The following is a 12,898-nucleotide window of genomic DNA, read 5'->3' on the forward strand; positions in this document are numbered from 1 at the left end:
GGGGTTTTCTAAACTGTATTTATGGATACCGGAGAACTACATTGTTTTGGTACTTTGGCGTTTAACCCATTCTGACCTGAGATCAGATTCTATAAATGTTTTCTACATCCTGACAGTTTTCTGATAAAGCTATGTTTCTATGTCAGTCGTTCTTTGACCTTTCTAAAATAGCAGATCTACAAGCTCGTAGCGCGCCACTCGGTGGCGCTCCGGATACGCTATTTATAGAGTTGGTAATTTTTAGAGTTGATAGAGTTCTCCGGAGGCCGTATTTATAGAGCAGACATTTTGTTAATACGACAGTAGAAGTAACTATGAATCAGGCTTAAGTGATAAATTGCTATGACACATTATAACGATGTAAAACGGCATCTTGTGACTAAAAACCGTGTTCCTCCAAGTCTCAGAAACACAAGGCCATCAGGAAGTGGTTTTATGGTTTTCTCCGTCACAGTTTATTCATAACGATCAGAGTGATTGTGATCAGTTCTGCTGTTCTTACAAGTTTAACCAATTCTGACCTGAGATCAGATTCATATGAGGTTTCCACTGGACAACACACTGGTCTGATGAACCCATTCTGACCTGAGATCAGATTCTAAAAATGTCAGTCGTTCTTGGATTTTTCAAAAATAGCAGACCTACAAGCTCGTATCGCGCCACTCGGTGGCGCGATACAAGCTTGTAGATCTGCTATTTTTCAATAGCTAAAGCATGACATGATGCTGACACCAAAATGGGTGCCCGGTCAGAATGGGTTAATGAGGAGGCAGTCAGTGACACATGCATGGATTAAAGATGAATAACCTCTCACAAATGTGACTACATTTGACTGAGGGACTGCCATTGGATTTTTTTTTATGTGAAAGCAGGGAATCATAGCTTCAAATTGACATATTGGTTGTTCAGTTTGACCCCCCAGTTTTGGAGATATGGCTTATAGAGTAATGTCTGGCGGAGAAACAGCGAGTTGAGAAAACAGGCTTGAAAAGGTTCACTTCTGTGGTCTCTAACATTACACCTATAGCTACATGTTTAAGCATTTATTTCATATTTACATGTCTTCTGTGGTCTCTAACATTACACCTAGCTACATGTTTAAGCATTTATTTCATATTTACATGTCTTCTGTGGTCTCTAACATTACACCTATAGCTACATGTTTAATCATTTATTTCATATTTACATGTCTTCTGTGGTCTCTAACATTACACCTATAGCTACATGTTTAAGCATTTATTTCATATTTGCATGTCTTCTGTGGTCTCTAACATTACACCTATAGCTACATGTTTAAGCATTTATTTCATATTTACATGTCTTCTGTGGTCTCTAACATTACACCTATAGCTACATGTTTAAGCATTTATTTCATATTTACATGTCTTCTGTGGTCTCTAACATTACACCTATAGCTACATGTTTAAGCATTTATTTCATATTTACATATCTTCTGTGGTCTCTAACATTACACCTAGCTACATGTTTAAGCATTTATTTCATATTTACATGTCTTCTGTGGTCTCTAACATTACACTATAGCTACATGTTTAAGCATTTATTTAATATGTACATGTCTTCTGTGGTCTCTAACATTACACCTAGCTACATGTTTAAGCATTTATTTAATATGTACATGTCTTCTGTGGTCTCTAACATTACACCTAGCTACATGTTTAAGCATTTATTTCATATTTACATGTCTTCTGTGGTCTCTAACATTACACCTAGCTACATGTTTAAGCATTTATTTCATATTTACATGTCTTCTGTGGTCTCTAACATTACACCTAGCTACATGTTTAAGCATTTATTTTAAATTTACATGTCTTCTGTGGTCTCTAACATTACACCTAGCTACATGTTTAAGCATTTATTTCATATTTACATGTCTTCTGTGGTCTCTAACAACATTACACCTAGCTACATGTTTAAGCATTTATTTCATATTTACATGTCTTAAGTGGTCTCTAACATTACACCTAGCTACATGTTTAAGCATTTATTTCATATTTACATGTCTTCTGTGGTCTCTAACATTACACCTAGCTACATGTTTAAGCATTTATTTCATATTTACATGTCTTCTGTGGTCTCTAACATTACACCTAGCTACATGTTTAAGCATTTATTTCATATTTACATGTCTTCTGTGGTCTCTAACATTACACTATAGCTACATGTTTAAGCATTTATTTCATATTTACATGTCTTCTGTGGACTTAACATTACACCTAGCTACATGTTTAAGCATTTATCTCATATTTACATGTCTTCTGTGGACTCTAACATTACACCTAGCTACATGTTTAAGCATTTATTTCATATGTACATGTCTTCTGTGGTCTCTAACATTACACCTAGCTACATGTTTAAGCATTTATGTCATATTTACATGTCTTCTGTGGTCTCTAACATTACACCTATAGCTACAAGTTTAAGCATTTATTTCATATTGACATTACATACGATTTCAGCTCTGACACTTATTTCAGACATGCAACACAGTATGTAAAGTTAGGATGTTTTGGTAGCCAAAAAATGTTGGAAAACATTGCAGATTACGGCTTTAACGTTTGCCGTTATGAAATAACCGAGAGCATTAGGGTAATGCATCGCTAGCTTGACCACTTCAAACACTAGACTCAAGGCTCATACATAGTCTGGATTTACGGTGGTTAGGTGACCACCGAACTACAACATGACGTCACTGAGGTGACCACCGAACTACAACATGACGTCACTGAGGTGACCACCGAACTACAACATGACGTCACTGAGGTGACCACCGAACTACAACATGACGTCACTGAGGTGACCACCGAACTACAACATGACGTCACTGAGGTGACCACCGAACTACAACATGACGTCACTGAGGTGACCACCGAACTACAACATGACGTCACGAGCCGCGGTGAAGAGCAAACCACCGCCACCGCTCCAGCCCTTCTCTCTGTTTTTACTCAGCACCGCTCAACGTTATTTCAGCTCCGGTGATCAGCTCACCACCGGAGCGGTGGTCACCTCATCACCGAAAATCCAGACTATGAATAGGCCTTAACACTAAAACATTCCAGGTGACTAAAACTAAATGAAAACTATTAAAGCACACTGTTTACCAGCTCGTTCTCCTGGTCTAAACTATTAAAGCACACTGTTTACCAGCTCGTTCTCCTGGTCTAAACTATTAAAGCACACTGTTTACCAGCTCGTTCTCCTGGTCTAAACTATTAAAGCACACTGTTTACCAGCTCGTTCTCCTGGTCTAAACTATTAAAGCACACTGTTTACCAGCTCGTTCTCCTGGTCTAAACTATTAAAGCACACTGTTTACCAGCTCGTTCTCCTGGTCTAAACTATTAAAGCACACTGTTTACCAGCTCGTTCTCCTGGTCTAAACTATTAAAGCACACTGTTTACCAGCTCGTTCTCCTGGTCTAAACTATTAAAGCACACTGTTTACCAGCTCGTTCTCCTGGTCTAAACTATTAAAGCACACTGTTTACCAGCTCGTTCTCCTGGTCTAAACTATTAAAGCACACTGTTTACCAGCTCGTTCTCCTGGTCTAAACTATTAAAGCACACTGTTTACCAGCTCGTTCTCCTGGTCTAAACTATTAAAGCACACTGTTTACCAGCTCGTTCTCCTGGTCTAAACTATTAAAGCACACTGTTTACCAGCTCGTTCTCCTGGTCTAAACTATTAAAGCACACTGTTTACCAGCTCGTTCTCCTGGTCTAAACTATTAAAGCACACTGTTTACCAGCTCGTTCTCCTGGTCCTCAGAGTAGGACACGTAGGACGACATGCGTCCGTAGCGGCGGTGAGACGTCTCGTCGAACCTGGAGCAGAAAAACAAAACCGCACGACATGTGAATAAAACCCCTCCATGAACCACGTGAAGCCAAGCGTCCCTCTGAGATAAACCCATTCTGACCTGAGATCAGATTCTATGAATGTCTTCTACATCCTGACAGTTTTCCATTCCGACCTGAGATCAGATTCTAAAAATGTCTTCTATATCCTGACAGTTCTACATTCTGACCTGAGATCAGATTCTAAAAATGTCTTCTATACATCCTGACAGTTTTCCATTCTGACCCGAGATCAGATTCTAAAAATGTCTTCTACATCCTGACAGTTTTCCATTCTGACCCGAGATCAGATTCTAAAAATGTCTTCTATACATCCTGACAGTTTTCCATTCTGACCTGAGATCAGATTAAAAAAATGTCTTCTATGTCAAGTCGCTCTTCGATTTTTCAAAAAATAGCAGACCTACAAGCTCATATCGCGCCACTCGGTGGCACGCTATGAGCTTGTTACACAATTAAGCATTACACTTGTTTACAACAGGGTCCACATTGATCAAGTCATCAAAACATTTAGAGACGTACAAATAGACATTTCTATGTAGTTACAGAACAGAACAGGAATTCATCATATAGGAAGCAAAAAGGGAAAAGATACATATAACATAACTGACCCTTCGTTGTCGGAGACGAGCGCCAGCCGCCCGTAGTCCCACATCTTCTTCCTGATGACCGTGAAGAGGGTCAGCAGCACCTGTGATTGGCACGACACACGCGGCCAATAGCATTTCACGTTACTGGGTGGTGGGTGGTGATCTTAGAGTATATATTTCTAGAGAAGGCACCCAGAGGAAACCCTGAGGCGAAATGGACATAGTGGCCGGATTTGGTAGTGCAGCTCGAGCCAGCGCTGCTCCGTTGACTATCATTGCGCACGTTCATGTGATTGGGGCCATGACACGTGAACGAATGTTTCATACGTGAACGCGCACAAACGGCACAATGATAGTCAACGGCAGCGCGTTCATGTGTTTGTAACCAATCAATCCCAGAATGCACTCTGTTCCTACCAGGAAGGAGGAGTGAATCCGCCTCATGCGCTTTTGAGCAACTTAATGCAAGTGGATGGGAGGAGAACTCGGGTGTCTTCTCTATAGATATATAACTCTATGGTGGTGATGACCAGGAGAAGAATTGACTGACTGACGGTTTTCTGAAAAAAGCTATGTTTCTATGTCAGTCGTTCTTCGATTTTTTTCAAAAATATCAGACCTACAAGCTCGTAGCGCGCCACTCGGTGGCGTGCTATATGAGCTTGTAGATCTGCTATTTTTCAATAGCTAAATCATAACATAATGCTAAAACGCCAAAAGGGGTTCCCGCCCAGAATGGGTTAAAAATGTTCCAAAAATGTTCATTATAACAACTTCATCATAACAAAAGGCTTTTTCAGGCTATTTTTTTATTGTATTAATACATAACATAATTATAAAAGAATCTGCTAAAACCTTTATTTTACCGGTACCGGTTACAGATAGGTTGGTTTAAGGCCAATATCGACCGATACTGATGTGTTTGCCGATCACTAAAAGTATTGAAGGTTTGAATGTCTGAAAATACACATTTTAAAGTAACATGAATCCACCACAAGGCCACACACTGATAATACTGTAATACAGTAACATGAATCCACCACAAGGCCACACACTGATAATACTGTAATACAGTAACACAGTAACACGTCTATGAAATGTATTGAAAAACGTCACACTGTAGGCTCTACAGAGCCAAATGACGTCACATTGTAGGCTCAGAGCCAAATGACGTCACATTGTAGGCTCTACAGAGCCAAATGACGTCACATTGTAGGCTCAGAGCCAAATGACGTCACATTGTAGGCTCTACAGAGCCAAATGACGTCACATTGTAGGCTCAGAGCCAAATGACGTCACATTGTAGGCTCTACAGAGCCAAATGACGTCACATTGTAGGCTCTACAGAGCCAAATGACGTCACATTGTAGGCTCAGAGCCAAATGACGTCACATTGTAGGCTCTACAGAGCCAAATGACGTCACATTGTAGGCTCTACAGAGCCAAATGACGTCACATTGTAGGCTCAGAGCCAAATGACGTCACATTGTAGGCTCAGAGCCAAATGACGTCACATTGTAGGCTCTACAGAGCCAAATGACGTCACATTGTAGGCTCTACAGAGCCAAATGACGTCACATTGTAGGCTCTACAGAGCCAAATGACGTCACATTGTAGGCTCAGAGCCAAATGACGTCACATTGTAGGCTCAGAGCCAAATGACGTCACATTGTAGGCTCTACAGAGCCAAATGACGTCACATTGTAGGCTCTACAGAGCCAAATGACGTCACATTGTAGGCTCTACAGAGCCAAATGACGTCACATTGTAGGCTCTACAGAGCCAAATGACGTCACATTGTAGGCTCTACAGAGCCAAATGACGTCACATTGTAGGCTCTACAGAGCCAAATGACGTCACATTGTAGGCTCTACAGAGCCAAATGACGTCACATTGTAGTCTCTACAGAGCCAAATGACGTCACATTGTAGTCTCTACAGAGCCAAATGACGTCACATTGTAGGCTCTACAGAGCCAAATGACGTCACATTGTAGTCTCTACAGAGCCAAATGACGTCACATTGTAGGCTCTACAGAGCCAAATGACGTCACATTGTAGGCTCAGAGCCAAATGACGTCACATTGTAGGCTCTACAGAGCCAAATGACGTCACATTGTAGGCTCTACAGAGCCAAATGACGTCACATTGTAGTCTCTACAGAGCCAAATGACGTCACATTGTAGGCTCTACAGAGCCAAATGACGTCACATTGTAGGCTCTACAGAGCCAAATGACGTCACATTGTAGGCTCTACAGAGCCAAATGACGTCACATTGTAGGCTCTACAGAGCCAAATGACGTCACATTGTAGGCTCTACAGAGCCAAATGACGTCACATTGTAGGCTCTACAGAGCCAAATGACGTCACATTGTAGGCTCTACAGAGCCAAATGACGTCACATTGTAGGCTCTACAGAGCCAAATGACGTCACATTGTAGGCTCTACAGAGCCAAATGACGTCACATTGTAGGCTCTACAGAGCCAAATGACGTCACATTGTAGGCTCTACAGAGCCAAATGACGTCACATTGTAGGCTCTACAGAGCCAAATGACGTCACATTGTAGGCTCTACAGAGCCAAATGACGTCACATTGTAGGCTCTACAGAGCCAAATGACGTCACATTGTAGGCTCTACAGAGCCAAATGACGTCACATTGTAGGCTCTACAGAGCCGAACCGACTTTTATAGAGCAGTCAGTAGAGGGCGTCAGTCCCCAGGTTCATGTATGTTTTATTTGCATTATAATCCCCATAGGGTGATTTTAGATCTCTTCATATAAGAACTATGTTTGAAAAATAAACCGATCATCCCGGTCTTTTCACTCATATGGATATGAAGCATCGACTGAAGGTGGAAATGTACAAATATACCCAAAGAGTAACAAAATAAACGTTAGAAACGAGTCAAACAACCCAGAGACTACATTTCCGGGTATAGGCGGGGTGGCTGCATCTGCCCGTCGCACGTTGTTTTTTTTGTTTGTTTTTTTATATTTAATGTTTCGTGGTTAGTACGAGTTGAGTCACCGCCAGCTGAGCTTACGTCAACGAGGAATCTCAGGAACGCTATAATGTGTTGACGGCTGGGCGTGGCGTATATTAGCAGCGACATTGCCTTCATATGTAGTTTCAAGGCTTTTGTGGCCACATTAATTCCATTTTCTCCAGAAACTGGCTGTATCAAATATTAATGAACATCATTAACGACACACAGCCACCCCCCCCCCTGACAGAAAGGCCGGGGTTGGTCGGTTTATTTTTCAAACATAGTTCTTATATGAAGCGATCTAAAATCCCCCCTATGGGGATTATAATGCAACAAAGAAAATACATGAACCTGTGTGTGTACTGGCGCCCTCTACTGACAGTGACGTCAGACGTTCAGTGCTCTATACCGCTCTAAAATAGGAGTATGAATGGGCCCTAAGGGGGTCCTTGGCCTTGGAAGACCCCCCCCTGCCCCCGACGCCCCAACGCACCAGGAAGACGGTGAAGTCCAGCAGCAGGACGATGGGGACCCCTCCGAAGCTGACCCCCTTCAGCACGGTGCTCTGAGCCGAGCTGAAGCAGCTGCTGTTGTCTGCCGGGGTGGTCCCGTTGGGGTCCTGGGACCCCCACCACATGGTCGACATCACTGCACTCTGGAGAGAGACAACAGGAGAAGATACGTTAGTGATGTCTGCCGGGGTGGTCCCATTGGGGTCCTGGGACCCCCACCACATGGTCGCCATCACTGCACTCTGGAGAGAGACAACAGGAGAAGATACGTTAGTAATGTCTGCCGGGGTGGTCCCGTTGGGGTCCTGGGACCCCCACCACATGGTCGACATCACTGCACTCTGGAGAGAGACAACAGGAGAAGATACGTTAGTAATGTCTGCCGGGGGTGTCCCGTTGGGGTCCTGGGACCCCCACCACATGGTCGCCATCACTGCACTCTGGAGAGAGACAACAGGAGAAGATACGTTAGTAATGTCTGCCGGGGTGGTCCCATTGGGGTCCTGGGACCCCCACCACATGGTCGCCATCACTGCACTCTGGAGAGAGACAACAGGAGAAGACACGTTAGTAATGTTTAGCCATGATGTTGTGTCTCCAACGCACTCTGTATAGAGCGTCGCAGTCCCTCCCCCTTTCAGAACAACGAGTGGCCCAGGAAATGAATCCCAATGCATTTTTCCCATATAGGCTTTTCTTAAAGTATTTATTTAAAGACGGTTAATTACGCCGCGGACAAAGCCAACTCGGATCATGACAAATCATGACAATGAACACAATATTTTCTAATAATCATTAGAAAGAAGAAAATAAAGGCAGGAGACAACACTATTTGTTTTGTTTTTCTTCTTATAAATTATTTGATCGGCCCAAAACATAGTGTTCATTGTCATGATTTGTCACGATCCGAGTTGGCTTTGTCCGCGGCGTAACCGTCTTTAAAGGTATATTCAGTGATTTCACTTAATTCAAATATCACTTATTTTTTTGTTTTGTTGTGATAATCCTCTCTATAGAGTGTGCTGACCATATAAGGAGTTCCTCCCTGTCCCCAGTTAACCCCTGGGGGTCAAAAAACCTTAGGTTTCGTTTTTGACTCTCTATCCTGATTGGACGAAAGTTTGGGTCCCAAGGCAAAAACGAAACCTAAGGTTTTTTGAGTGAAATCACTGAATATACCTTTAAATAAATACTTTAAGAAAAGCCTATGGGAAAAATGCATTGAGATTAATTTCCTGGGACAAGATAGTTACTATAACCATGATGTTGTCTCCAACAAGACTCCAGCTTTTCACCAGAGGAGAAAAACTGAAATTATGAATTTGAGTTAATAGCACATGCAGGCAGACTCTTCTTCACATACTAGAGCATGTCTCAAATACATGTCAGAGCTGAAATGTGAAATAAATGCTTAAACATGTAGCTATAGGTGTAATGTTAGAGACCACAGAAGACATGTAAATATGGAATAAATGCTTAAACATGTAACTAGGTGTAATGTTAGAGTACACAGAAGACATGTAAATATGAAATAAATGCTTAAACATGTAACTAGGTGTAATGTTAGAGACCACAGAAGACATGTAAATATGGAATAAATGCTTAAACATGTAACTAGGTGTAATGTTAGATTGATTGATTGATTGATTGAAATATTTATTAACAGTTTGTAGAATTTACAGTACATTTTAAGCACAAACTCAATACAAAGACTGTCAACTGTGAGTGGACGACCCAATTAAGCATTACACTTGTTTACAACAGGGTCCACATTGTTCAATTCATCAAAACATTTAAAGACATACAGACATTTAGAGACATACAAATAGACATTTCTATGTAGCTAAAGTACAGAACAGGAATTCATCATATGGGAAGCAAAAAAGGGAAAAGATACAATATACAGTGAGGGAAAATGGGGGGGGGGTGTGGGGGGGATTCAGATAAAGAGACCACAGAAGACATGTAAATATGAAATAAATGCTTAAACATGTAACTAGGTGTAATGTTAGAGACCACAGAAGACATGTAAATATGAAATAAATGCTTAAACATGTAGCTAGGTGTAATGTTAGAGACCACAGAAGACATGTAAATATGAAATAAATGCTTAAACATGTAGCTAGGTGTAATGTTAGAGACCACAGAAGACATGTATATATGAAATAAATGCTTAAACATGTAGCTATAGGTGTAATGTTAGAGACCACAGAAGACATGTAAATATGAAATAAATGCTTAAACATGTAGCTAGGTGTAATGTTAGAGACCACAGAAGACATGTAAATATGAAATAAATGCTTAAACATGTAGCTAGGTGTAATGTTAGAGACCACAGAAGACATGTAAATATGAAATAAATGCTTAAACATGTAACTAGGTGTAATGTTAGAGACCACAGAAGACATGTAAATATGAAATAAATGCTTAAACATGTAGCTAGGTGTAATGTTAGAGACCACAGAAGACATGTATATATGAAATAAATGCTTAAACATGTAGCTAGGTGTAATGTTAGAGTACACAGAAGACATGTATATATGAAATAAATGCTTAAACATGTAGCTAGGTGTAATGTTAGAGACCACAGAAGACATGTAAATATGAAATAAATGCTTAAACATGTAGCTAGGTGTAATGTTAGAGACCACAGAAGACATGTAAATATGAAATAAATGCTTAAACATGTAACTAGGTGTATTGTTAGAGATCACAGAAGACATGTAAATATGAAATAAATGCTTAAACATGTAGCTATAGGTGTAATGTTAGAGACCACAGAAGACATGTAAATATGAAATAAATGCTTAAACATGTAGCTATAGGTGTAATGTTAGAGACCACAGAAGACATGTAAATATGAAATAAATGCTTAAACATGTAGCTATAGGTGTAATGTTAGAGACCACAGAAGACATGTAAATGTGAAATAAATGCTTAAACATGTAGCTAGGTGTAATGTTAGAGACCACAGAAGACATGTAAATGTGAAATAAATGCTTAAACATGTAGCTAGGTGTAATGTTAGAGACCACAGAAGACATGTAAATGTGAAATAAATGCTTAAACATGTAGCTATAGGTGTAATGTTAGAGACCACAGAAGACATGTAAATATGAAATAAATGCTTAAACATGTAGCTAGGTGTAATGTTAGAGACCACAGAAGACATGTAAATATGAAATAAATCCTTAAACATGTAGCTAGGTGTAATGTTAGAGACCACAGAAGACATGTAAATATGAAATAAATGCTTAAACATGTAGCTATAGGTGTAATGTTAGAGACCACAGAAGACATGTAAATATGAAATAAATGCTTAAACATGTAGCTAGGTGTAATGTTAGAGACCACAGAAGACATGTAAATATGAAATAAATGCTTAAACATGTAGCTATAGGTGTAATGTTAGAGACCACAGAAGACATGTAAATATGAAATAAATGCTTAAACATGTAGCTATAGGTGTAATGTTAGAGTCCACAGAAGACATGTATATATGAAATAAATGCTTAAACATGTAGCTAGGTGTAATGTTAGAGACCACAGAAGTGAACCTTTCAAGCCTGTTTTCTCAACTCGCTGTTTTCTGTAAGACATCACTCTATAGAGCGTCACAGTCCCGCCCCCTCGAGAGACCCGGAAAAGAATTCCCCGTTCATTTTCCTCATAGACTTTTAAATATATATATTTAAAGACGGTTACGCCACGGAGAAAGCCAACTGGAGTTGTGACACATCATGACAATAAACACAATGTTTTGGGCCAAACAAAGAATTAGAAAGAAGAAGAATAAGGCAGTTTTTGTTTTGTTTTTCATCTTACAATGAGATTATAATATACTTTAGCTATTGAAAAATAGCAGATCTACAAGCATACATTACAAGCAACATAGGGTTTTTCAGAACACTTTCAGGATTTATAAGATTTCTTTTTTTAGAAATCGTCCCCAGGCTAATGATCCTCTGTTCAATTCCAGACATTCCAGAGACACACACACTACTCTCTAAATGTACCAGTTGTGCTTCTCAAAGTGAGATTCGGGGACCCCCAGGGGTCCTTGAGGGGGGTCCAGCCAGGGGATCCCAAGCTAAATGAGGAACGGTTAAACGCATAACATAAGACCCATTTTATTGTTCGACTATTTAAATTGAAAATGGACTACATTCTATCTAGTATTCTATAGACGTTTTGTAACTTTTGTAACTTTTGTCAAAAGATGAACTGCACTTGCATGTGAATTTAAGTAACCTCAAGCAACGCTCCACATGTCCCAAACTAGCACTTACGCCTTAGCCCCTTAGACCCTAGCCCCTTAGGTAGCACTTTTGTAGACTTAGATACAGACTTATAGCATGACAGCACTAGAATTTCATTTGATTTAGTCATAGCACTTTATATATATATATGTATAGTTTCATTATATAGATATTCCACTGTTACGTTCATACCTTACGCATGTTTCATGATAACCACTTTTTATGTATGTGTTTATGTAATGCCATGCTTTTTGTTCTTGCTTAATTTGTATGTAAGTCGCTCTGGATTAAGAGCGTCTGATAAATGCCTACATTGTAAATTGTAACTTTAATCACAATTTAGTTTGACTCATTATTTCACAACATTGATCACATGATCACAGCAGTGTTGTTTTGCAGTCAGACAGAAAGACAGTACGGGTAAAGAAAGAACAGTTGGTTCAAACCTAGCCCGCGCTGGGCTAGTTAACTTCAAACCATATACTGTGTATGTATATATATATATATATATATATATATATATATATATATATATATATAGCACCTGACGAAGCTCACGGCGAAACGCGTCGTGCTAATAAATAAGTTTGATGCAGTAAGTTGTCCGTCTCTGTTCCCTGGAGTGTGCAGTCCCTTCCTTGGAAGGTTTTTCTCTTTTTTGATATATA

General features: G+C 40.0%; 1 protein-coding gene across 2 annotated transcripts in view; it reads right to left on the reverse strand.

The window, feature by feature from the left end:
• tmem63a (transmembrane protein 63A) overlaps positions 1–8,111 on the reverse strand; it is a 66,792-nt gene extending 58,681 nt beyond the window's left edge. For both annotated transcript variants that reach the window (XM_083789970.1, XM_083789969.1), the window contains exons 1-3: positions 7,953–8,111; positions 4,491–4,570; positions 3,768–3,846 (exon numbers count right to left, since the gene is read on the reverse strand). In XM_083789970.1, coding sequence (XP_083646096.1) covers positions 3,768–3,846; positions 4,491–4,570; positions 7,953–8,105 — 312 coding nt within the window. In that variant the 5' untranslated portion in view covers positions 8,106–8,111. The remainder of the gene's footprint in view (positions 1–3,767; positions 3,847–4,490; positions 4,571–7,952) is intronic.
• Positions 8,112–12,898: the final 4,787 nt, after the last annotated feature.

Source organism: Protomyctophum parallelum (assembly GCF_964188405.1).
Source record: "Protomyctophum parallelum genome assembly, chromosome: 19".
In the NCBI taxonomy this organism is placed as follows: Eukaryota; Metazoa; Chordata; class Actinopteri; order Myctophiformes; family Myctophidae; genus Protomyctophum; species Protomyctophum parallelum.